The sequence below is a fragment of the Oreochromis aureus genome, linkage group 4 (genome assembly GCF_013358895.1).
Source record: "Oreochromis aureus strain Israel breed Guangdong linkage group 4, ZZ_aureus, whole genome shotgun sequence".
Classification (NCBI taxonomy): domain Eukaryota; kingdom Metazoa; phylum Chordata; class Actinopteri; order Cichliformes; family Cichlidae; genus Oreochromis; species Oreochromis aureus.
Genome location: NC_052945.1, coordinates 33,676,152 through 33,703,776, shown reverse-complemented (window position 1 = coordinate 33,703,776; position 27,625 = coordinate 33,676,152). Strand labels below are relative to the sequence as shown.

The window sequence follows — 27,625 nt, the reverse complement described above, 5'->3', positions numbered from 1 at the left end:
TTTCTCTGTCATACTTTTACTGTAAGATGTTTACTTGGTACATCATTCTGACAAACCAAAGGTTCTTTGAAAATCTCTACATCATGTGTTTTTTGCACATTGATTGAGTTGAATTTATTCCATTTTTCGCGTTACTAGAAAATCAACACAAACTGCAGTTTGACATTATTTTTTATTTATAAAAAATGCTATAAACATTCCAGGACATTGTTCAAGAAACATAATTCAAACATTAAGCTGATTTGAAGGCAACACTTCAGGATTTGTTAAATTTTCATGGTCATTCAAAAAACAGTTTACATTCTTGCAGCTCGGATTTAAGCTCAGATTTAACGAACCATTAATAGATTTGGCTGATGGTTAAAAAACGATTAGCAGAAGCATGAAATGTTCAGGATCTATAAGAATCATGATTCCTGTGTTTACCTGTACTAACAGAGATTTTCAAATCTATAATGGCACATATACAATAGTGTAACATGCTCTTTAAACATGAAAAAGTATACATAAAACAAAATCTTATATCGTTTGCTTCATAATGACTGGTTTAAAGAGAATAGTACTGGAGGAACCTTTTTGAAGCATTATTTGCAAACTTGCATTGAAATGAACAGAAGAAAAGTCACGAACGGGATTCAAATAATATATTCAGTCAGAAGCAAGATCACTAAAGTCTATCAACATTTTCTCTACAGTCCAGAAAAATAGTGAAGAAGATTTTCAGACAGTCTGTGCTGAGATACATCAGTGTGGACCAAAGCAGCAGACTGCTAAAAATGGCTAGAAGAAAAGTGTACTGTTACCACAAAGGCTCTTAAAGCAGGCAAATCATTTTATTTATGGTAACAAAACTTTATTTATTAAGAAATTCTGAGAAAATTCTAGTTTACTGATTTCCTCCTGAAATGCTTTAACCAGCTGCCAGCACTGGAAGACTGGGTACATTCCAGTGAAAAGCACATGTGGAATGTAATGGGGAGCAATGTGAGTGAACTGTATACTTCTTCAGATAATAGATATAATAATTACTTTTAAATTGTTAATTTGTTTCTTTCATACACCTATTCTGCACTTACTGGTCCTCAAAGATTTGTACAATCAATCAGATTTATCCTGACCTCATTCTTCATATCACACCAAGATTTTCTTGTAACATTTTTAGCACCAAAAACAGGAACCTGACTTATAAAAAAAAATTGGGTTAATACAGGTCAGGTTCCTACAATACCAAAGGTGTATCAAGATTTTGGCTCTGCTTGTTGTATTAATATAAAATATCCATCTCATAATGTCACCTTCTGTTGCTGCTTCGACAGAAGCGTATTAGGTTAAATGCTATAATGTTTATAGGTTACACTACATTTATTGCCTTGTTACAAATAGATTGATAGATAGTTTGTCATTTTGACTTCTAATGTCCTGTATTGGCAGGACAGTCAGATTTATTTGGACATTACACTTCAGCTCTACCAAAGAATTTACATAAAATATGGAAGTAGCCACTTTAATGTCACTCATTGAATACACAAGTTCCACTGCGAAGTCTTAAGTTGAGGTTTTTGCCTGTGCAATCCAGGTGTTTTAGTTTTTAGTAGTACTAATACTACTATGTCAACGGGAAAAAGAAATAACTGAAAAAGTTTTAAACAGTAGAGCACTAAATATCAGGGAAAAATATATATTGAAGACATTTTTGAAGTTAACATTATGCAATTGATTTGTAATTGTATGAGGAAAACATGGTTGGATTGATACTTGGGCGGTTAGATTCATTATTCAAAGTAAACAGGCTGGGCTGGTTTAACATGAATTCTGCTAATAATCTCATATGACAGCTTTTAGGAATAAGCTTTGTCATACATAGGATATGGAAATAAAAAGGATTACTTGGTTTTCAGTGTGAGACAGGATGCAGCACAGTTTTTGTTCTTGTTCAGACAGTTGATTTGAAGAATGCAGAGATCAAAACTAAATTGTGGCATCAGATCTCGTAACAGAATGAAACCCACAAATCATGGTTTTGTTTCTTTTCTTTTCTTTTCAAAATACATATTTTTGATGTAAAAAGAATTTTTCTAGATATTACACACTGGATGGATATGAATAAGCCACTTTGAGAGTGTATATGGTTTTTTTAAAGTAATTTCCAGAAATATTTAGAGGTTATCAAGCTCTATGGAAATGTCATCCACAGAAAGATAAATACATTATGGTTACATCACCTCACATGTAGTGCATTGACAGATTTTGCAAAACAATGTGCTTAAAGTGCAAAGACACACCAGAAATGACTTCATATCTGTTACTTCAGAGACTGTCACCTGTCAGTCATGTTGTTACTTCTGATTTTGATCAGTTAACAAACCAAATGACAACTGGACATTTTTTGGCTGACTCCCCCTCTCTCACTGTGCTAATGCTCCGTTTTCTCTCCCCGTCATCGCCCACCTACATCTTTACCTTCATTTCTCCCCCCAATTGTCCACCATCATCTTCTTCATTCTGTTTAAGATCCTGCCTCCTGCTCCTGTCCCAAGGCCTCTAAAAGAATTCCCATTGGAGTCCTCTTCAAACCAATGCTTTCGAGTTTGTTTTCCAGCTTGTTCTTCAGACTGCGGAGCCTCACCGATGCATGGACGAGAACCACTGGAAAGAAGAGAGACAAGACTTTCTGTCCAACAGAGAACTTTTCTGGTTCTTGTTTGAACTAGACCCACACACACTGCATTCAGACACCAACACGTTCTCACTCCCAAAGCATAACATTTTACGCTAGGTGACAAATCGTCAACATATTACGTTTTCGGCCACCCAACGCGTTCCTACGTGACGACATCGGAAAACTGCGGACACGTGAGAACCGTTTGGACTCAATCTACACATCTTCGCTTTTCCCCTTAAAATCGCTTGGGAACACACTATTTCACATGATTAAAGTGCTGGTTAAGGTTAGGAATAAGGTTATGGTTAGGTTTAGGGATAAGGTTAGGTTTAGGCGTAGGGATACGGTTATGGTTAAGGTTAGGAATAAGGTTATGGTTAGGCATAAGGTTATGGTTAAGGTTACAAATAAGGTTATGGTTAGGCTTAGGGATAAGGTTAGGTTTAGGGCTGCAATATAGGGCTGGAACCCGCCGCGTACCATAACAACGTGGAAGGTCACCTTTCGCGTTCCTCAGGAACGTCCCGGGACGTGACAAAACGTCGGGATGTTACGCCTCGGGAGTGAGAACGGGCTCCAGACACACAATAAGTCCTCAACAAGTTCTGCAAACTATTTGCTTTCCTTCTTCTAGCTTCTGCTCAAATTCAGCAGATGTCCATATTGACACTAAAAAACAATGATGTTATCTTTGGATGACCAGGCAGCTATTTTCTTATCTGTAACACATTACTTAATAACAAAGGCCTTTATCTTATAATAACATTTATAATTTTTCATGCTTTGATTTATGTTTGAACCTTATCTGCGTTTTCCCCAAACAAGCTGCTTTTTTTTTCAAAGTGCATAAAAAAAGTTGATAACTTTGTGGTTCTGCCTAGAATTTTAAGTCTTTTTCTAGAGTGACAAACCAAAAATATGATGGCTCTACCCACAGCATAATTTCATAAGTTTGATTCTTGAAGTTAAACTAACTTCCTAACAAACAAACCTATGGCCTGAGTTATAATTGCTATGAAAACCCAAGGACAAAGCAATAAGTGGTTCAGGAGATTCCAACAGAAACGTGAAGCTGCAAGAAGCCTTTTCACTTCATACTACTTCCCTTTAATGCAATGAGAGAATTATACAACCCAATAATGAATAACTGTTCATTTACAACATGTTCTTTTAATGTCTCATCTCTCTTTTTTTTTATCCAGAATGCTCACCTGCAACTCCTCATTTACCCTATTTTGTATCAAAGCACAGGTACAAAAACTCAGTATATGTCTAACTTCTCTCAATTTAAATATGAGCAAGAGACATAGAGTCAAAACATCAATGTTGTTTACATTGCAACACCAAGACTGACCGACAAACACCACATACAGAAGTAAAGATGGGGCTGTTATGCCAGCTATGATGCTATCTGCTCTACCACCTAGCTGTGGCTCAGTAGGTAGAGCTGGTCATCATGCATCAGGACTTTAATGCCTGGGTACTCCAGAAATGTCTTTTAAAAAGCAACTTGATAAACAACAATGAAGACAAATTTACTGATCGGTCAGACTAACTCACAAGTGTTAACTCCAGTGCTAATAAATCAAATCAATGTATTACATGGCAGTGGATTACAAAGTCTTTAGAGATGTTGATTTACCAAAACCAAGCCCATGCACTTGTGAAAAGAATGCCTGCTTCACAGGTTCCCAAAACAGCCGAACCTTGTTTTCATAATCTGGTCAAATTTGCAGTGTACGATTTAGTGTGTATTTTTCTGTCTTACTGAATATAGGGAAGGCTATCCCAAACAGAAATACAGCTACTCCTCCCAGCACTGATATGAAGAGGTAGCTAGCTGCAAGAATGGCCAACATAGAGACTGTTGGGTGGTTTCTACGGAAACGGCGAATAGGAGCTTGGTTCTCTGCAGCCCAGACAAAGCCGGCGAACAACAAGGTGACCACTGTCATGCCAGTGAAAAGCTGGAAGGGCTGGAAATACCTGAGAGGAGAGAGGAATAACTGTAAGTAATGGATCTACATAATGAGACTAGCATCTTAATGCTTAATAAGGAAAAAAAACAAGTATTACTGAGATATACTCCGTTGGTTCTGGCAGTCACTGAGAAATCAGCTGCTTAAACCTCATTCACTCAGAATAAGAGACTGGTCAGTGATCCTGCTTTCTGGTACAGACCCCTGATCTGTCGTCTGCCTTTGTTATTTGGACTAACTGTATGAACGTTGTCCTGATGTGTCACTCTCTATGTTATTGACAAATACAGACTTAATATAGTTCACTGAGTAATATCCAAATTAACTCTACATGAATCCATTGAATATGTTAGCAATCCTGTTGGAAACTAAATTCAAAGTTCAACAAAACCCAAATGGTGGCTTACTTAAAACAGAATAGAACAGAATATAAATATCCTTTATTGTCTCATGGTGTTCCAGCAGCAAAGTGTCTGGCAGACAGACAGTGCAGATTCAAATAACAATTTACAACATAATGAAAAAAATCACTGTACAGTTACTAAGTTAATAAAAATGTTTTAAAAAAATGCAAATAACAGCAGGGACATAAAGAACTATAATATAAACAACTTATTGTGTTTGATGTGAGCAGTGATGTACAAGTGCAGGACAAAAGTAGAAGACATGGGTCTGAAAAACTATCTACAGCAAATGAACAGTGTGTGCATTTAATGTCCTAAAGAAAGTAATTCGAGTTTCTTGAGGAAAAAAACCACAAACAGTGCTGTTCTCACATTTAGTGTAAATAATCTAAATTGTGGTGCATACCAGCATGTCATATTGTGCCAGAAGAGAATTCTTTGGTAACAGCAACACAAACTTCTTTCATCGCCTTATCTACTTGTCAGATAAGAAGATGATCTTGATTAGTCAAATTGAAACTGGATGATATGCCTCCAAGTCATTTGCTCCAGTCTTTAAAGTTACAACTTGCATTTGAATCTTCTGGTTCAGTGTGGTCGCCATATTGCTGCAGGGCAGACCCATCTCCTAATGCACCTTTATGGAGGCAGGAGGTCTGTCCACAATTAAAGTAATTAAACTTGAACCAATGTTGAGGTTGTTTGGTTTGATGTTTATTTCTAATACGCTTTTCATCCTTCCTATGAGCTCACTGTCTGGTCTCTAAAACTTGTTGTTTGTTCCCAATGTGCTACTCTACAACACTCCTGGTTCACAACCTCAAATTTTGGGTTTAAGGATAGAACTGGAAGGAAATATGTTAGTTCTTGGACTGTGTGGCATTCCCTTTAACGTGCTGTAACAGATCATTGAGATCAGCTGCCTTCTTCCATTCCCACGTAGAGAAATGGAGGTTGGCAGATCTGACTAAGATGTTCATTACTCCAAATCTGTCTCTCGCTCTCATGTGTGAAACTCTATGGTCAAGAGACGATGTCATGATCATGGAGCCTGTTCGTTCTGGCTGTTGCTGAAATGCAAGTCACTAAAAGGAGTTCAGCACAATCCTGAAAATTCACAAACTTCGCTGTTTACTAGAATGAGAGAGAGACTGGTGAATGTGAGAGGGGGGTGCTGACCACGTCAGAATACCTACCCCACTATGAGCAGGAAGCCAAGCACGCACAGGAAATAATTGCTCTGGTAGTAAAGCAGGTTGTTAATAATGCGGTTATTCCAGCGGTCCAAGTTACGCACATCTGGCGTGGCGAACCGGACCGCACACAGGAGGAAATCATCCAGACTACGGAGGGGTGGCGGCTGCACGCCTGCCATCTTTTCTAAGCGATAAATACACGAGATTTCCCAGAGTGCAACGGGGGACGGAAGAAATGGGGAAGAACGCTCCAGAGCCGAACTGGACGCTGCACGTTCCCGAATAGCGAGAATGCGCGCTCGTCCACGCAGTAGTTTGGAAACAGAAATATCTTTACTAATACCTCTTATTACCACTCACTTGTGGCCCGTTGTGTTTTTTAGTCAGTATACAATAAGTCGAGCAAATTTTTGGAGGTTAAAATGTTTTACATTAGTTAAATTGCCACGTTTACCATTTTTATCAATTAGCACCTAGTTTAGACTATATTCAGTAAAATCGATTATATTACACAGAGTCCACGCGTGGCACAGAATTGTTTTTTAAAGGCACCCACCATAGAATGTGTGTATAAAGTTGTCACAGTGACTCTTGGGCGGTAGTGAAACATGTTTATTATTACCAGCAAGTTACGTAGCTTGCTGATAATAAATTCATAGTTGCTTTGTGATTTAATCTATTTAATATTTTTTATTTTGTTTTCTCAATTTTATATAGTTACTGAAACTATAAAAAATAATTTTGAGTATTCAGAAGAAGGGAATGGTTTGGGGTTTACCTATTCATGTTTTCAATCTTAATTTGTAAAACTGAACTCATGAAATAAATGTACCATAAAAGTCTAAAATGTTTCTGTCCCTCCAGGTGTTGTCTTCAAAATACTCACAAGTGACAATTATTTGACTTCAAGGTACAAACCTCTGGATACGTCCTGTGATTTCTTTGAATGATACCTTTTGGACAGAGGATTTAGATAGTTCCACATATCAACAATAATATGGTTCTGCCTCATCATTAATCTGATAACACAATTTTCTCTCTTCCATTAATGCTGTTGCAATTAATTTAATACTAGTGTTTCATCTCTCTACCAGCATCTAATTCTTTCAAACCTTTTCAAATAAATAGTCCCACTGGATCAAACCAAATTTGATCCAGTATAAATTAACCACAACAATTTTACAGATATTCTATTCTTTGTTGTTTTAAATTTCCAGGAGAGACCTTTGTCAGCATATTGATGGTGAGATTTGCTGGCTGAGGCAGCTGAAAAACTGACCACAAGCTATGAAATTTACAAAGTGAGACCGCTGTGGGAGGTGGATATGAAACAGTATGCTAACACCAGAACAGTGGTTGTGATTAAGCTTACATACCTCAAACATACTGATCACTCTACACCAGAACTGATTTTAAGACATGGTTGGACTAATTCATATCTTTACAAAGAGTGATAAATGCAGAGGAGGAGAGCATAATCTTTATTCTTTTCATGGCATTCTGAAGGAAGCATTGTGCTGCAAGTCATCATGAAAAAAGCTGGTAATTCTTCAAAGCCAGTCTTAATTATGGTCAGTTTAACAGACAAAGTGGTGTGCAAAACCTGAGACATAACTGTTGAAATGGCTCTTCAGGTTGTTCTTCCTCTGTTTTGTATGTTCATCAAATGTGGTTGTTTTTCCAGTGTCAAATTTGGACTTTCAATTTATTTATTTTAGTATGTTGTGTGGTGCCGTTAATTGTACAGCTTGCTTAACCTCTTCACATCTACCAGGTCACCAGTGACCGATTTAGGGCTAAGTTTACATCCTGCTGTGAGTATTCTGCGACCCTGTTATGGTCCTGCGTCCATCCTGCTTAGCTCCCTGCAGCTGTCTCAGGATCTCCTGGGGGTTGCACTGGAGGGCTGCAGAATGTGTGACCACTACTTCAAATGATGTGTCTGCCTTCATCACCCCAGGGTTGCTGCTTCACCATCTTCAGTTAGATACAGTCACATTCCCCACCATGCTCTCTGCCAGTGAAAATTTCCTTTACTGGACAGCACCCAGATCTTGTCCACAGTGACACTGCCACCCCCAAGCAAGCACAGAAGCAACCAATATCAGGACAGCTGACAATCTGTGTGGATATTCATTCTTCATGCTCTGTATTTATTTTTACTTGAATGTGCAGATAAGTGTCAGGAATGAAAATCATGCATATTTTGAGCATTTTGAGGCTGAATCCTCGAATCTCTGCAATAGAGGTATTCATAGCAACATTAGCACAGCTACTAGACATAATAGCTACTTTTATGGATAAATACAGCAGGTTACAAAGTACCAGATTTCTATAAAAATCAGTCCTTACATAATCCACAATAACAAACACTTGTTGCATTTTTATGTCATTGACAAAAAAAGAAATGTAGAACCTACATGAGGTTATTTGACCAAATCTGCAAAGGTATGGGGGATCAAAGAAGAGACAACAACACAGTGGTGACTACAAAGGCATGAGCTTGTGAACAGTGAGGCAGTCCTTGCCTCAGTATAGACTGGTGGGATGCAGATGAAGTGACTATGGCTATATGCACTGCAGGGCCCTAAGGTTGAGATGTCTCTGCAGGTAAGATCTGGGTACATAGCATGATATATCTATACCTTATAGATTTGACAGTATTTAATATAATCACTTACCCCCACTTAACATGATCAGTGCACTTCACATTTCAGCTGAATCATTCAAACAAATAATTTGATTTTAGTAATGACTACGTTTTTCTAATAAAACACAAAAGAATAACTAATGACCTCTATAAAAGGTTTACAGTGTATTTATTTCTGATCTTTCTCATTTTACGAGGAAAGCGGAACATGTAAAGCCTTGACTTTGATTTTCTTACAATGTAAAAATACGTTGTTTGTTTTTCCAAATTCACAAGTCAGCTGTCATTATATTTCTAGTAGAAATGCACAAAGAATAGTTTCCACATTTAACTTGTTAAGATCTAAAAATACTTTCCACAAATGTCCCCCCTGTGGAATATTCGTTACATCACCACACTAGGATTAGGAAAAGTATTGCTGTAAAACACTGGATAAAGGAATGACTTTACTGTAGATGTGGACCGTGGATCGAACTAGCATGTGTGGGGTGGTGTGTTTGACAGCCCCCGGCTACATGTGCCACATGAACTTCTCTTATCCAGAGTAGACTCCTTAAGAGCATCTCGACTTTTATCGTGAAAGGCTCGGATAGAGAAGAAGTGGGAGGAGGGTGCGACCAACGCGTCGGGACCGCGCTTCGCCGGTGGCTCTCGCTCCTGTGGTTCTATCCGGTTGGTTGCTGCGAGCGCGTGAGCGCGCCCGGGCGTCTCCGTAAAGAAGAGAAAGAAAAAATAAAAGCGCTGATCTCGGCGTGACAGCTCAGAGCTGTCCACGTCAACACACCGAGCGAGCGGAGCGACGGCAGCAGCAGCAGCAATGGATTCCACGTCTCCGGTGAGCCTCTCCGCCGTTTTACCAGCTAGAACGTGAACCGGTGTCCTTTCATTTCCAGGTGGATGGGATATTAATGTGCTGGGCGGTTTATATATTTTGTTTAGCAGTGTGCGGGACATTTGTTGCACTATAGCAGTTAAGGTGTTCGGCAAGAAGGGGGGTGGTAGACAGGCGGGAGGGAGGCAGGGAGGGTTGCTTGGGTGCAGATTGTCCATAAAGCAGAAACAGCTTTTATTTCTAAGTTAATGCTAGTGGACTCGGACTGGAGCTGACTGTGGACACGGAGGCCTGGTCACTGTTTGTCACGAAGCTAAAGTCACACTTTTTCTTTCTACATGTATGTCATATGTACAAATATTATTGCTGATGGTGCTGACAGCGCGACAACTTCTTACGTTGTTAAGTGAATTCCATTACCGTGGAGCGGCTGAGCCACAGCTGTTACACACTTATCCACACAGAGTCCAGCGTGGAGCGCAACAGGATGGCGCTACACGGTAATCAAGCAAAGCTTCGGTTCCTGCACGGATCACGCGTGTAAAGTGTAGTGTTTAATGGAACAAGCGGTATGGTTAAAGCCGGTCTGCGTATTTAAATGCCTGCGTGTGTTGAGCATATGTCGACTGACGTGTAGACCAGAGCAGGTGCCACGTCCACTGTTCTCTCTCTCTCTCTCTCTCTCTCGCTCCTCTTTTGCCCTGCGCACCATTTATTCAGTCCCTCTCTCACTCTCTCTCTCTCTCTCTCTCTCGCTCTGTGTATGTAAGTTTCTCTTTCTCTCTCATCCGTGCTTCTCCAAAATATCTCTATCTGTCCTAATTCTTTCTTCTTGGTTTACTCTTTCTCAGCACTTAAAAGTATGATCTTAGCCTGCTTATCATAGTTTTGCTTATAAATGACCGTAAATTGCATCATTTTGCATACAAAACTCGTGATACTCCTACATATTGTGTTGCTTTCTTATATATTGTTAAACAATAAGCAGCGAAGGCAAAAAGTAACTTTCTTATGTAATTTTACTAAAGTATTTTAAGGATACTTTTGAAACTTTGCATTTTACTGCATGTTACTGTTAGAACTTTGGCATTTTTTACATACAAAATCCTTTATTATCCCTGGAGCCAACTCAAATATCTATAATAGGAGAAATCTACTTGATAATGAATGGATATCATATAATATAAGGGCTGTTACTTTCAATATAGTTATCTATATACACTTTTCTACCCAGTGCTTTCTGTGTAAATAGTCTGTGAGTGTTGAGTATTTTTACATTGTGGCTTTGCTACTCAAGTAATCAAAGTGTGTACTACAACAAAATAATTTAATTTAAGTGAAAGATTCACATTTTCCATTCTTTTCTTTCAGCTCTAAATTGGCTGGAACAGCCACAGCACCAAATTGCTGCTTGTTTATAAGAGGAATACATTCATATATAGGATGGAAAGCAGGGATAATGTGTTTATTGATATCAGCGTACTGTTTTTAGTTGTGTTACAACCATTTCCCACTGGCTAAATGTTCAGAGATCATGGTTTATATTGTTGTCGATGTTTAAAGTAAGAATCTTCTACAATTAACCGGCTGATTTACAACTAAAAGTGAACAATGGAAAAGTAATACCAAAAGTCAAATATAAAAAAATGTATCTTATGTATAAGGTAGTTCATGTAAAAATGCAACTCTTTAAAATACTACAGATGCCACTGGTTACTGCCCAAATGTTACTCGTATAGATGTTGGCCTACTGCATCCCCATCCATGCACTGATGGATATTTATCCAAATACTTTTGGATAAATGTAACTGTAACTACAATTCTAACTTGACATTCTAAATAAAGTCATATAAGTATATTATTCTAATAATACTCAGAACTGCATCATCAGCATACCTTTATAATTCTTACAATGTCAGCTATATAACTCGATTTACATCTGGCTAATGGAAATGATCTGAGTAATTCTTTTAATTTTCTGTTGTTTCTTCCCACCATCTTGCTCTTTCACTTCCGTTGAGATTTTTGGTTATGCATTTTTCTCAGACTCATTCTTTCTTTTTCCTGCCTCCCTGGTTTCATCTCTGCCCCCTTCCTGCTTGTCTCTGTCTTGCTCCTTTCTCATGCATTTGCATCTTAATAATAGGGTTACACCAGCTATTTACTATTGCATGTCTGTGAAGTTAAAGTTACATTTACATGATCTGTTTTTAATCTGGCCTTTTCTGGTTCTTTTCTTTTGGATCACTGTTATTAAGTGGAGTCATTTAAAACAACTGATCCTTCAGAAAAAAAACCTGTAAGTTGCACATTTAAAAAACTGTGTGACATGGTTAATTGTCAATATCTACACAGGGGATTAAAAATATTAATAAAAAAAAAAGTCAAGTGAAATATTCAGTCAACCAATTCATTTCACATAGATGCTAATTTGAAAGTGCCAGCTAAGTCTGTACTTGGTCATCTAGTCCAATTTACTGGTCCAGACATGGTGAGAGCTGCTGTTGCTTCTCCATCTCCATCATCATTAGAGCTTTGCTTGTTAATGTACTAAAGGAGTTAGTAATAACTCATGTTATCTTCTCAACATGTTAGCCAAGGTTAGCAAGAGGAGACTAATCTGTTACAATGATAAATCACTAAAGCTCGTTTATTTTCTAATGCTAACTGTGCTTCCACACAAAGCGCAGCTCAAAACTGATCTCAGAGACCTGAGACTGACATTGTGTTGGCAGTAAGTAGTCCAAAAGATGTAGATGAGACACAAAACATTTTCAAAAGTCTAACATTATATCAGTGTACCAGAACAATTCAATTAAGAGGAGAATAAAGGTATCAGCCACAGGGGTCAAAATTTATAATCAATATATCAAGAAACATAATAGATCAACAAACAGCAAAGAGATAATTGATAAAGTACAGTTCTTTTTTTTTTTTTTTATTAAAATCAATGTTTGACTTTAAAATGAGCCACATTTAGCATTTCCTTTATTACAGCATCAGCTAAAAATATCCTTTATTTTGCAAATTGTGTTCCTGCCATGCAATCGCATGGCAAGATGCTGTAAATGGACCAAACTTCAGTCAGGAAAACAACTGAGATAATCCATACACAATATGAGGTTAGTCATTAATATACTGCTGCATGGGCTATGCTGTAGTTACATAAGGTTTTAAAAACTGAGCTTTAAAATGAGCTTTAAAATGAACTTTAAAATGAACTGAGCTTTAAAATGAAAAGTGATAATAAAAACAGAGGCTGACAGTGATCACAGACTTTTTTAGTGGCTTGTTCAGATTCAATAGAACAGGATACAAAGCATTAAAAAATGTTAAAAACACAACAGCCTTATTAAACGCAGAGTAGTTTGGACCCCGAAGCGGGGTTCATACGTCATCACTTAAAGACCGGATACTTAGGGAGACAGTATTTGTCAAAGTAACATCCACATGAATGTCAGAACCCAATAGAACATTGAACAAAGCATCACACTGCCTTTGCCAGCTTGTCTTCTTCCCGTAGTGCATCTTGGTTGCAGGTACTCTTCAGGTAAGTAACATACATGCCATCCACTTGATGTGAAAAAAAATTAAATGATTTGTCAGACCAAGCTACCTTCATCCATCGCTCAAAGGTCTAATTCTGTTGCCACTGTCCACGATGAATAGGGGTCAGCATGGGCATCCTGACTGTTCTGTGGCCATGAAGCTCCAACTGTGTATTCTGAAGCCTATATATTGGAATGTGCATTACATTTTTCAGCAGTTTGAGCTACAACAGCTTGTCTCTTGAATCCGACCACACAGACCAGCCTTCATTCCCCATGTGCATCAGTGAGCCTTGGTCACCCATGATGTTGGTTCATCACTGTTCCTTCCTTGGACCACTTTTGATACATATTGAACACTACAGACTGGGAACATCCAAGAAAGAGCTGCAGTATTGGAGATGCTCTGACTCAGTCATCTAGCCACCAGAATTTGGGACTTGCCAGACTTGCACAAATCCTTTTGCTTCCCCATTTTTCTTTTTTCCCCATTTTTACTTGCTCCCACCCTCTGGTGGAACAGGTGCCATGATGAAGAGATGATCAGTGTTATTCATGTCACCAGTCAGTGGTCATAATGTTATGCAATGTGGATATGAAAGACAGGGTCAGAGGCAGGTTGCACCACAAGTTTAAGTATTCAAGCGTCTTTCCAAAATATGATTCTTCAGCTCAATATCTGTTAACGAAATTAACAGAGAAATACTTAGCATGCTAAGATGTATCCTAAGTTTGCCGTTTATCTAAAGATTGCACAATACTTAATAATGGCTGACATATTGGACCTGGACCCTTGAGCACTTAATAAAACTAACTAGGCGACTGCTGAATGTACTCGTGCTTGTAGCCATTAGCAAACTAACTAAGAACAGATACATAAGTATATAGAAAATGTTCTCATGCCTGAAACTCATATTTGTTTAATTGGACAGTGGTACATTTGTCTCCTAGTAACTAATTTATAATTCAGTGGCATCTTTACTGGCTAAAACATGTTCTAAAGACCCAATGAAAACTATTTGATGTAACATTTTTTAATATAATATGTATTGGGCTATAGGTTGACATAACCTACACTCCATGATCAAAGATATTCTTTTATTCTTTTTATACTTAAGAGTTTGTGGTTTCCTGGAAAAATAAATCCTTCTGCACTTGGTAGTGAATAATACTTTTTATTTTTTATGGCCTTGCCTTGTGACTTGAGCTAGCTGCTAGCTTTCCTTCAGTCAGCTGTCAGTGAATTGCAAATGTTGGCATACACCTCACGTGCAGTTTACATTGAATGCTAATCAGAATGTAGTTAATAGTAGGTATTTCTGCTGCATCTTCACCTGTTTCCAGGGTGTATGGAGAAAGGAAAAGAAAGGAGTAACAAATAGTATTAAGAATGACCTTGTTACATGACCAAAGACTTGCAGTACTTGTCAATGGGGCATCCACACCTAAATATGACAGATATGGTTATGTAGTGTTTACTTACAAATGCTATATGCTATAACTACAGTATGTTGGAGTATGTCCATGTATGTTTACTCATCGCTTAAAGTTCAGTCAGCATCAAAATAGCAAGAAACACGTTTGATCAAATAAAGGATAGACTGAGCCATCTACAGCTTTAGGACTCTGGTTATGTGAGCCTGGAATACTGGACTTTGGTCTAAGTTCTGTGATACACTCTGACTGTGAATCTGTGCTAGTCAGTGCATAACAGAACTTTGTCCCGGGTCTGAAAAATCATCGCAGGCATGGACAGATAGCTGTCTAGATTTGGATGCAGGAGAATGGAAAATGTATTAAATAGAAATATGTGATCATTCCCAGAACTGGAAAACTGTAATACAAACCAGGATAAACAACAAAGATTAAAACACTGAATAAACTGCAGCGTAAAGTGTAGAAACTGGTTGGACTGGGCAGCTTCCGTGTGTGTAAGTAGATGAGAGAGTATTTAAAAGAGGCTGCTGCTGCAATGCTCTTTTAAGTGTTATCAAGGTATGAGAGGAACAGCCGTGACTGTAGCTATGCCATTATGTTCAAAATGTTTCCCCAAGGTGACTCAGCGAAGCTAAAATATTTACGATGTTCTTTCTGTTTATCGCTGCAGGAACCGTCCCTCTACACAGTTAAAGCAGTTTTTATTCTTGACAATGATGGCAACAGACTTTTGTCAAAGGTGAGTTCAGTGTGGTCTTTACACAAGGGAAAAAATGGAAATGCTTTAATATAAACTTTGTTTTGTATGACAAAAATATGAAAGGGAGCACTTTCATGAATAAGTCATATTATGGGACATACAAGTTTTATATGACTTTAACATGAAATTTACATTGCACAATAAGCAATAACCATTTACTACTGAGGGTAATTTGAATTTACTTCAGAGCCCTGTATGTGAATTTTTTGTACTTTTTTTCTTGTAGAAAATGTAAACAGTATTTTGAGGAACACATTAATGTATTTGTTAAGATGTGCCTTGATCAGCCTTATTGTTGTCTTCTATATCTGCAATGTTTATTTCAGAACTGTTCCAAATAATTATTGCTGTACAATATTAGAGAGAGACCCCTGATGATTAAGAGCAGCACTTGGTGAGAGTAGGGTAGAAGAACGTCCTTTCTTCAAAGCGAAGGGACCTCAATCAGGACCAGGATCAGTGAGAGACTGTCACCTGCTGTGACTGAGTGGGGGGTGAATGAAAAGTGAAGACAGAAAATAGGACAAGCGATGTCTATAGAGTATATATGAAACCAGTCGGTTAGCTTACCTTAGATACAACTAGCTTGGAAATTTCCAAACAAAACAAAGTCTGAGTTTTCAATGACTGATTCACAAATAATGACTGCCCTGATTATCACCAGCTGAGTCGTCTACCTACAGTCAGAAATAATAAGTGGCTATGGCCGAAGTAGATAACCTGAGAAAAGATTTCTCAGCTTCCACTTGATTAAAGTAACTATCAGTGAGTGCAAAGGATGCCGCTGAACGACATATATGTTTGTGTGGGTTAGGGTTGCATTTGATTTGACTGAGTTGATTTCATTGTTTGTAACAGTAAATACTAACTGGTAAAGTTTAACTATCAAGTTTAGAGTTTATTAGCAACGCACTATGTAAGTAAACTGAATGACTCATAAAGGTTTCTGTTTTAGTACTATGACCCAGAGCTTTACCCCTCCATGAAGGAGCAGAAAACCTTTGAAAAGAATGTTTTTAACAAGACACACAAAGCAGACAGTAAGTTCCACTCTCTTCTGTTTTATGTAGATCCGTTCTGGTGTGTGATGCATGCCCCCCCACCCACACCCGTCACTCCCTCCCTTTGTATTGTGCTGAATGTTCACAGACGTCTCCAGTGTCCAGACTGTTACACACTCTTGTCACTTGTAACCTAAATCACTTCTTACATTGGCCTGGTTTCCACCCACCAAACCATGCTAGACCATTATTTGTGGCAGAATGCTGTAGCTGGTATTACCCTTGCAAAACTTTTGGGTTTTCATTCATTTGGATGAAAAACCTAACCTAACCATAAGCTTTTTTTAGGATTCCAAGTTTCACACAACTGATACCTGAGTCTCTACCTTGACCTCTTTAACACTTTGCCATTATCTCTCCTTTTGTCCTAATCTTCATTCCTTATTTTCTCCACTTCTGTCTTGTCTTTCTTCTCCCCTTTTATGTTTTATCTACCAGTTCCACTACCTCCCAACATTCATTTGTATCATTTTTTTCTCCGACTCATCCCCTTCCTCTCTTTATATCAAGTTTCTGTCTAATTGCTTTTCTTTCCCTCTCACCCCTTTGCTTGCCTGTCACTATATATTTGGCAATTGTGTCACTGAATAAACTTTATTTTACATTTCTATAGAGAACCAAATTAATAAAGTCATGCTTATGCTAACCCTGTCACGTCTCATTCACTATGTAGATGAAATAGCTTTTCTGGAAGGGATGACCATCGTGTACAAGAGCAGTATAGATCTTTTCTTCTACGTTGTGGGAAGTGCTCAGGAAAATGAGGTGAATTAAGTTTTCTCTGCCAATAAAGTACATCTGCAGTAATAAAATTTAAATTCATTTTGAATATGTTGCGTCAAGTTCATCTGCATATTTTTTTTAAAAAGCTCAGTCATTTTTGTTCAAATGTTTACTCACATAAGTGTGCTTTTATTTTATTTTTTTAATTTTATTTTATTCTGCTTTGTATTCTCAAGGCAGAATGTTATGTGTTGCATGTCACCAGACTGTTTCTTGTCTCTTCTCAGCTCTTAAACAATAAAATTCATCCAATATTATTTTTTACACAAATCACATAAGTTACAGTAGTAACCTCTTAACAAGAGTTAGGCTCATATCAATATTTTTTATGGAATTTTCAACTGTAGGCACACAAGACATTTGAAGGGTAACTACTTGTTGTTTCTAAATTGAGTTGCCTGCTCTGGTGTCATAGAAAGGTTGCATTTCTTATGAGGCATTCTCAGAGTCAGATTAATGTTTCACTGACATTAAGGCAAACAGGCAAAAAAAAAAGCAAAAAACAAAAAACCTTGAATAGGTTAGCATGTCCAGTGGATACTGAGCCAGAGTAAGAATGAAGGTTTTAGGAATATAAGGAGCAAAGACAGTGCTGGGGTTTTCTTTGCTCTGTGTAGGATGTTGTTGGGGGTTATTTGAACTTTAATAATTCAGTGGTAGAAGTAAAATACTCCTTAAAGTTAATCAAATGAAGTCAATTGCCCAAATTTCTAGAAGACTATAAAATATTTCAAAAACCTAAAACGTATCACGAGCTCCACAGCATGTCTTTGTCCTGTCGTCCTTCTCTCACTCCAACCAGTCGTGGCAGATGGACGCCGCTCCCTGAGCCTGGTTCTGCTCGAAGTTTCTTCGAATTTTTCCTCCCCACTGTCGCCAAAGTACTCACTCATAGAGGGTCATATGATTGTTGAGATTATCTCTGTTTTCCTATTATTGTAGGGTCTTTACCGTACAATAAAAGTTACATTTTTGGAAACAGCTACTCATCCAGGTACTTTGCTTCATTATGACTAAGCCGTTAAAATAATAACAATAGTGTGCAAAGCATCAAGAATCAAAGATATAAATATATTTTGTCTACAATGTAGCCTTACTCTTTATGTTTCTATAAATACTCTTTGGTGCAATGCAAAAAAAGAGTAAAGACAGAAAAAAACCCTGAAAAAACTTGTGTGTTTATACACTAGAATTGAAAACTTGGTGATACCTTCATATAATAATGAATTCTATTGTAAAATGCTAAAGATTATTTTCAAGGAAAAATAAGATACTCCTTAAAATCTACTTAATTAGTCTAGTAATTGCTCTTCAAATTGAGGTGCTTCAGGGCAGTAACATTTACCATAAACACTGAGTTAGCTACAGTCTCTTTCATTTGTATAGCCTGTGGGACATGGATTTTTTTAAAGCTATTTTCAGGGATTGTTCTATATGTTGCAGGTGTGTGGAGATTATTTTGGGTTACAGTTTGGTTGAAAAGTTTTAAACCTATAATGATTAATAAAAGGATACTTCTCATGAGCAGCATATTCACCTATATCACAGGCGTCGAACTCCAGGCCTCGATGGCCGGTGTCCTGCAGGTTTTAGATGTGTCCTTGATCCAACACAGCTGATTTAAATGGCTAAATGACCTCCTCAACATGTCTTGAAGTTCTCCAGAAGCCTGGTAATGAACTAATCATTTGATTCAGGTGCGCTGACCCAGATTGATATCTAAAACCTGCAGGACACCGGCCCTCGAGGCCTGGAGTTTGACACCCCTGACCTATATGCTTTACTAAGCTGGTATATGTTGAAGCTTATTTGGGCCATGAAATCTAATTGATTCTGCTTTAACATCAATTTGCATTGATTTATATCTTTGTATCTCATATACTGACTTTTCTTTTTCTCTCGGTAGCTCATGCTGATGTCAGTACTTAACTGCCTGTTTGACTCCCTCAGTCACATCCTCAGGTACCGTCTTACTGAGTTTAGAAAAAAAAAAAAAAACTGCATAAGTGAGTGGTTTCATTGATATTGTAATGATATTTAGAACAATACAGAGGTAATCAGAGCCCAAATAGAGAAATTCACAATCTTCTTTTTCAGACTTTTCTTCATGCAAATGAATTAGAGCACAGGTGTCGAACTCCAGGCCTCAAGGGCCGGTGTCCTGCAGATTTTAGATGTATCCTTGATCCAACACAGCTGATTTAAATGGCTAAATGACCTCCTAAACATGTCTTGGTGTTCTCCAGAGGCCTGGTAATGAACTAATAATTTGATTCAGGTGTGTTGGCCCAGGGTGAGCTCTAAAACCTGCAGGACACCGGCCCTTGAGGCCTGGAGTTCGACACCCCTGAATTAGAGCTTTTGTCCTCCATGTAGCCTCAGTAGCATCAAAGAGTTATAATAAGTAATGTGAAATGTCAATAATTATATTTAATAAATAAATTAAACTAAATGACAAATAGTACTCCTTTGTCATTTTAACCCGTTAAAGCTCATATCAGAGTCCCTCACTGTTTATTGCAATATTACTCAAACTGTGCTGGGTATGGTTACTATGGGAACTGATGCAATAGTAATGCAGTGTGTGAGTAACTAAGACTTAAGAGAGATTAAGCTATTGTGAGGCAAAAAAAATAAAATAAAGCAACAATGGGTTTTTTAAAAAGCCAGAAGTGTGAATACTTTAAGTTACTTAGGTTAGAGCAATAAAAACTTTAACTTAAAATTATGATGATCATATGGGATCCAAAGTAACGTGTCTAATGACGAGTATAATTTTTTTATTTATGCTGCAGGAAAAATGTGGAGCGGAGGTGTTTATTGGAAAACATGGAAGGAGTGTTTCTTGTTGTGGATGAAATCATTGATGGGGGGTGAGAGAAAAAAAAAGTTTATCCAACTACAATAGTCAATATGAGTCCCTTTTGATCATTTTGCCTGATATTTATAGGCAAAATGATGATAGGTATTTCTATTATTAAACTAAAAAAATGTTTAGTATGTAAAATGCCATGATCCCATAAGCAATCCCAGTCCTGCTTATACAGAACTCTGCCCTTATTGGTTGTTTTTTCCTGTTTCCAGGGTGATTCTGGAGAGTGATCCACAGCAGGTCCTACAGAAGGTCAATTACAGGGTAAGATTTCTGTCAGTTATTCCCCAAAACCTATCGTATCAATATAAACCACTGGAAATACAAATCAATGCAGGTGTTTGGTCTGATTAGAACGGCTACATCAAGATTTGCTGTAGCTCCCTTTAGCTTTTTTGACTTGCTTCTTGCCTTCTCTTCCCTGTTTTACTTTTCTTCCTGTCCTTCTCCCTCTCTCTCTTCTTCTGATTGGTATCAGCTAATGTCAGAGCCAGCCTATGGCTTCGTCCTCTTTGATTACATCACCGGTAACGTAGAGGCACAAACAGACAGGAGCCAGCTGCTGTAGACAGACAGACAGACCGAGGGTGAGAGAGGAAGAAGGCCAATGCGAAAGATAGTGAAGTGGAGAGAGAGAAAGAGTGAGTGAGAGAGAAAGAATGAATGGATGAGAAGGAGTAAGACTCAGTGAAGGGATGGAGGAGGAATGGGCAAAACAGAAAAGGTAAATGCATGGTGGGAGAGCATGTGGACTAACATGTCATTTTTCTATACTTGATAACTATGACCTGCTGGTGGCGCTAGAGTAACACTGAAGACATCATCCAAGTCAAAAGAAGTTATTCTCAGGGAACTGTGTGCATCAGATAATTAAAGTGAATGATTGCCTACAAAACAGACGGTGCTTACCCTGAAGCTACACCACAAGCATGGCTACAAGCACCACTATGAATTGTGACTGATTGAACTGTTAACTAGCACTGTTTGAATGTCACTGGGTTATAGTGTGCTATTCTTTGTTCCACGGCTCTAATAGTGCTTGCAGGGTGCTGTTTTTGCACTGAATGTTAGTGTGTGTGTGTGTGTGTGTGTTTGTGTGTATTAAGTATTTGACTTTTTTCATGTCATTTGGATTACAGGCGGATGAGAACCCATTAACTGAACAAAGCGTGGCTCAGGTAATACACACGCAAACGGACTGTGAATATCACTGCCAAAGCTATACACACAAACATGAAGGCATCACATGCATACACAAATGCAGTTCAATTCAGTTCAGTTTTATTTATATAGCACAAATTTGCAACAACAGTCTTTTCAAGGCAGTTTTAATTGTAAGGCAAAATGAGTAGATGCAATATTGCCACGACCCCGTGTCCAAGGACTTGGTGAAAGTGGGATGGAAACTCAGGTAGAGCTGAAAAGTGCTGTATATGAATCACTACCAGGTTTTACATGTAAATTAGAGAGGTATTATTCAAACTACTGCAATGCAGTTCCTTTAATACCAACTGTGTATTCCCAAATCTGCAGTAAAATATTGTGGTTAACACTATTAAACATTGCACTGAGATCTAGCAGGACAAGCACAAACATGATTCCACTGTCATTGTGGATGGCTTAGTTTCAACATTTTTCAGAAAAGCATCTACTGTAATCAAATGTATTCTATAGTGGTGTTTTAAATCCACTCACCTGGATATTGAAGTGCGTTGTACATCCTTTTTTTTTTTTTTTTTTACAGATTATTCCATTCTACACAGAAAATGCCTTGTTTGCCTGCTGTTGCTTATGACTACAACAGTCATTTTAGTTGCCTACAAACAAAGTCCAGGTCACCCCTCATTTAAATTTTCGGTTTAACCACATGTGAAGTATACTTTTGATAAGGACTTTAATATGGTTAGATTAGAGAGCTTTATCATCCATCTGATCCATCATCTGATGACAAAACCTCTCTGACAGAACAAGTCCTGTGGGGTCTCCTGTTCTCACAACATACCAAATTTTGAGGGATCTTTATCGTTTTAGGGTCATACAGGTGTGATCAAGGGTCTTGTAAAGTCAATCCCTCAGTGGGTTTGAGATGTTTTAGAGGCACTGGAAGGACATAAAGGCATTTAATAATGTCAACCACAAAAAAGCTAATGCTCTATACCTGACACACCACAATGAAGGAAAGGAGGATAGCTATTATTATTATTATTACAATTATGTTTTGAGCTATAACAGACAATGTCTGACTTCAGATATTTCCAAAGTTTTAGTCACATGGTAAATGAACTGGTTCTTATATAGTGCTTTTCTACAACTTGCCTCATTCACCCATTCATACAAGCATTTTAATGCTTTTTCTACTGAAGTGCTTTATATCTGACATTCACACACATTCATGTGCCGATGGATGCATCGGAGAGCAACTTGCGGTTAGTTTTTTGCCCAAGGATATTTGGCATGCACGTTTATTATTTATGTCACGCATTATTATTATTTCATGTCCACTCGTGTTTTCCACCATTTAGTCAAATTAAAATAATTTTTGAAAAGATTATATCCTATGAACGTTCATCCCTTGGTTTACATTCTCATCTCATTTCCATTAGTTTTTAATTATGCTGCCTGTGCATGATGATATAAATTTGACAGCTTGTAGGTCTTGACCAATGCAATGCTACTGACTAAACACATACAGTATCCCGTGCCTCGGTACCTCGAGACTATGAAGTTTATTGTTTCATATTACCCAGAACTAACGTTTTTACGTGATCAACACAATAGACACGCTGCACATGAGGCTGACTTTATACACCATACTGAATCAAGGGCCTTTAAAATTGATCTTAGTGCGCCACCTGCTGGGCAGTGTGACGAACGCACTGCTGTAATTTAACCTCTTCTAAGGACTGAAAACAGTTCAAAGATAAACCAGTAAAGAACAAGCTATTGAAACATATAGATTTTGAAAACATAAACCCACTGTATTTATTTAGTGGCAGTAGAACGAAGATGCACTTTGTATTATGATTTTGTTGCGCTTTAACATGGTGGCAAGACATCACATGGTTGTGAGTATAAGCTCAGCCTGCCCTCTAGTGTTTAAACAGACGTACTGTAGCACCATGCTTTACTGTGCAGAAGTTTACAGTTATGTAAAGCATTAGAACCACTCTACCGTTTACTAAACAGACTTGTATTCTACGGTAAGACACTTTTTTAAAATTTATATTGTAATGTAAAGGGTAATACTGGAGTGTTTTAAGGTTTCAAAAACTGCTGTTCAGTCAGTCATTATATACTGCATGAAACACACAAAGCACCCTGCAGCCTGAGTGCTGTGACACATATATGAGAGCAATAGAATGAGCAGTGTTATAACTAAGTCACTATAGTCTAAACCCCAGTCTTTTCCTAAAACGAACTATTTCTGATGCCTAAACCAAGCCTATCAGAAGTTAGAATAAACACATTAACGATATATGTGCATAAAAAGGCTGCATTTTCTGTTGGTTTACAAAGCAGTTGTCATTCATGTTTTGTTATTATATAATTTCTTTTTTTTTTTTTTTACTTTTCCAGGTTTTGCAGTCAGCCAAGGAGCAGATCAAATGGTCTATACTGAAATGACTGAAAACAAATCTGATTCTCCAAAAAGAATGTTTTCAGTCCCAAAGCTATTTTTACAAGGCCAAACTGAAGGGATGGATGTTACTGAAGTGATGGCCAATAGGCTGCCTTAGGTGTGTTTTTGTGACGACATTTTTTTTCTATTGTGTTTGACAAGTATTTAATTCATTTGGCAGTAAACATAGCCCATATATACGTAGAAGTGTCATTTACCAAGCCAAATGACATTTCTTGTTTTGTTATCATAAGTAATATCCAGGCAGCTATCCAGTACCTGAATTATCAAAAGACGTGCAAGAAATTGGTGGAACAACATTGTCCGTTCTCAGTCCCACAGAACTGATTGTGGCTCTTGGGTTTCTTTGAGGAGTTGTGCTTTTTTTTCCCCCCTTTCACTTCGTGTGTATGTGTGACTGTGTGTATCAACAATATTACAAAGCCAAATTAATTTCTATTACAACACTACAAGAATACAGAAGGTAATACTAAAAGTTTGTTGTATTGATTTTCAACTGACTCGTTACACTCATAATGCTTCTTTGAAGCCCAAAAGGAAATACAGTTACGCTTTATGACACTAAGAAGGCACTGTGGTACAGCTGCAGGAAATCTAATTTAATGAAAGTCTGCACATGTGAATGAATTTTAGAACCAACAGGAGCTTAAAAAAGATAAAAGTAAATAAAGTGCACAGGATCCTGTGGCCAGAGTTACAAAGAATATTGTCTATTACTGTTGTGATAATAATTAAAGATTTTAAAAGACGTTACATGTTTGATGAAGAGAAATATGGCCAAAGAGAAACTAATTATTTTTTTACATATGAATGTTGCTTTCTTTGTCTGCAAGAGTGATAATAAAACTATATTTGTCCTGGTTTCAGATGGTCTGCTTAGCCACTATATATTCTTGTACTTTTATTTTTATTTTCAATTAGTTCATCCCTGTGGATGTCGTATTTATTTGCTCTCCGGGCTAATCAGAGTTTAAAAGTGTCTAACATAATGAATATTAATAAGCACTCTAAAGGACTTCATTTGTGTGGGCTTGGTCTGGAAGATTATTTGTAGAAAGCAGGTGACGTCAGTTGGCACGTGGTTAAACTCACCGAGCCAATGGTTCGTTATGGGTTTATTTTCCGATGATATTATTGGCTGGCTGCCGCACACGCCTGCAACTCATCGCAGGGCACAAGAAATCAGACGAAAGCCTTAAATTCAAGGTACAAAGAAAAAATTTTATGTTTTTATGTTATTATCAGAATTATTTTGGCAGAAATTGAATTATTATTGATATCTTGAAATAAAACTGAATAATACTTTTGAAATGAAGGTTGTCTTTTCTTGACTTTACCAGTGTTTAATCGTAGTATTTGATCGTAGACCAATTTGATGTATTACTTCATAGTAATAATATTTAATGGCTTGAAGAGTAAAAATGTATTTAAATAAGTCATGAAAAATGTATCTGCATGTATTGCATTGTTGTTTTTTGATTATTTATTTATTTATTTAGTCGATGAAAGGGGTAAATCCTTTACAACAGCATCAGTAAGATCCAGCGTGATCGTGACTACTCTTATTTGATTGATCCTTGGTGAAGGTGCAGCTTGAAAATAGATGGAATAAAAGTGCATGCAATCAAAAAAATATTAGTATGGATGAAATATTAGCAGGAATTCGACCGAAAAATGTTTTCACCATATTGAGTATCCTGGTCTGGCTGACATAGAGCGACAGAGAGCCATTCACTTTCACACCTGCAGCCCATTTAGATTCGCCAATTTACTTAATACATCTGACACGTCTGATTACCAGTTAAGAATAATTATTAATATCCATTGTACCACATGTGTAGAAACGATAGCGATAGAGATGCATTTTAGAATAGAATAGAAAAGCCCTTTATGGTCATTGTACAACGAAATTATGGGTGCTTCAGGCCAACTGTGCATGAGTAAAAAATATGAATACTAAATGCATAAAGAATAAATAGGAAACAGAAAAAGATATATAGAGTCAAGAGGAATATATACAAAACAAGAGAAAGACCAAAAAAAAGATAGAATGACAGCTTCTGACTCAGTTTTATGACTAATTAATAATTAATTTTGCTCTCTTTATTGTCAGAATTGATGCGTTTAGCATGCCATTGCTCTTCTATGGTTTCCTTCTGATATATGGCACAAGTGGGCATTAAAGGTCTGACTGAAATAGTGTAAGTCAAACAGATGTACATTATTGGACACATCAACATATGTACGATAATATAGTATATATTATAATACAATATGGTACTTATTTTCTTTCATGAATGAATTTGAATGCGCCCTCATCCTTCTTTTTACAGATTGTAGTTTCTATTATACCTTGTTACGTTATCCCACTTTAAATATTTTCTTTTTCTTTCTTTCTTTAACTTTCAGTGGGTCTTTCAGATCGCTGTGGAGGAATCCTGGTCCATTCTTCTTTTTTACAATTATTGTAATTTAGCCAGCAAGTAAATTGTTTTTCACCGCACTGTACATATATGAATGCAAATACAGTTAGAAGCATGGAAACTCATTTCTTGTCTTAATGGTTAATGGGTTATTTGGCATGCTGATACTCTTCTAACTACATGAAGGATAAAAGGGGATCCGCTGAGTCATCTGCATGTGCAAGATGTATCAAATGGACCCATGACGCTTGCACTTCAGGCTAGGTAATTTATTGTGATTAGGCAGATGAGGCATTGTTTTTTGCTGTTTATAGATAGTGTATTTATGTCTATATCTATAGATGGCAGATTGCAGAGTCACACTGCTTTTGTGTTTTTTCTTTAATAAAGTAACCTCTTTAATCTGGGCTTGTTCAAAATCACTATCCTTTCAGTTTGTTCGTGGCCAAAAGTGGCCACCAACAGATTAGGTCTGTAGTTTTTATTATTTTCATGTTTTACTTGCCATTTTTTCTGCATAAAGCTTTTAAGTAACTTCAGTTCTTTTCATAAATATAAAATAATTATTACTTTTTAAATTTTTTACCCTTTAAACACCAGTTTGTTTGTCCACTGCACTAGCTGGAAGACAACCTCAAATCTCGCAATTTTATATAATTGCATTGCTATTTCTTGTATTATTAATAGTAGAGTCTGGGGCATGTAATTGATTCACATCAACATTGATTATAATGCATTGTTATTTTTGTGCAGGGAAAGCAAAAACATAAAAACTCCCTCTCAACTTGTTCGTGGCCAAATGGCCGCCCCTTGCTTAAGTTTACAAAATGCTATAAAATTCATATATATCAAGAAAAAATTCCACTTTTTTTGACTTGATTTTTTAGATTAGCATCAGTGCTGTTCATGAAAATCAAAATTTCATTCAAATTCAGAATTTTAACTCTTTAAATACCAGTCAGATCACATAATCCTAGGAACTCATAAATGGAAAAAATCATAAAACCCCAATTTTTTTCCAAATAAAACATGCCATCTGATTTATTTTCTAACCATGGTGGAGGATAGATGTATAGCAATAATTAACAGTATCAATGAGTTTTATGCATCTTTGTTTTTTTGTGCAGTGACAGAAAAACAAAAAAAACTCCCTCTCAGCTTGTTCCTGGCCAAAAATGGCCACCCCCTGTTTATGTTTACAAAATGCTATAAAATTCATATATATTAAGAAAAATTTCCACTTTTTTTTACTTGATCTTTTAGATTAGCATCAGTGCTGTTCATCAAGACGAAAATTTCATTCAAATCCATAATTTTAAATGTACGTTTGACCTTTTTTTTCCCTGGCCAATAGTTCATTTTGTTCATAAACTCTTTA

The 27,625-nt window shown here is 37.2% G+C and overlaps 2 protein-coding genes across 4 annotated transcripts; one reads left to right on the top strand and one right to left on the bottom strand.

Moving 5' to 3' along the window:
* Positions 1-153: 153 nt before the first annotated feature.
* Positions 154-6,446, bottom strand: praf2 (PRA1 domain family, member 2). Its single transcript, XM_031739744.2, has 3 exons — positions 6,242-6,446; positions 4,431-4,648; positions 154-2,646 (listed from the first exon to the last, which is right to left on the bottom strand). The coding sequence occupies exons 1-3, from the start codon at positions 6,418-6,420 to the stop codon at positions 2,507-2,509; spliced, it is 537 nt and encodes a 178-aa protein (XP_031595604.2). The 5' UTR covers positions 6,421-6,446; the 3' UTR covers positions 154-2,506.
* A 3,136-nt stretch (positions 6,447-9,582) lies between these two features.
* Positions 9,583-25,135, top strand: copz2 (COPI coat complex subunit zeta 2). 3 transcript variants are annotated; one of them, XR_005612814.1, is made up of 10 exons: positions 9,583-9,726; positions 15,379-15,447; positions 16,424-16,508; positions 17,203-17,294; positions 19,219-19,274; positions 20,108-20,185; positions 20,397-20,448; positions 20,663-20,771; positions 21,324-21,362; positions 23,761-25,135. XR_005612814.1 is itself a non-coding variant. In XM_039611114.1 (9 exons), exons 1-9 carry the CDS (start codon positions 9,709-9,711, stop codon positions 21,977-21,979), a joined length of 540 nt encoding a protein of 179 aa, XP_039467048.1. In that variant the 5' UTR covers positions 9,583-9,708; the 3' UTR covers positions 21,980-23,752. The 3 variants fall into 3 exon arrangements, 2 of the variants coding, with proteins under 2 accessions (XP_039467048.1, XP_031595592.1); XM_039611114.1 differs by lacking the exons at positions 20,663-20,771; positions 23,761-25,135 and adding an exon at positions 21,929-23,752; XM_031739732.2 differs by lacking the exon at positions 20,663-20,771 and having other exon boundaries at positions 9,586-9,726.
* The last annotated feature ends 2,490 nt before the right edge of the window (positions 25,136-27,625 follow it).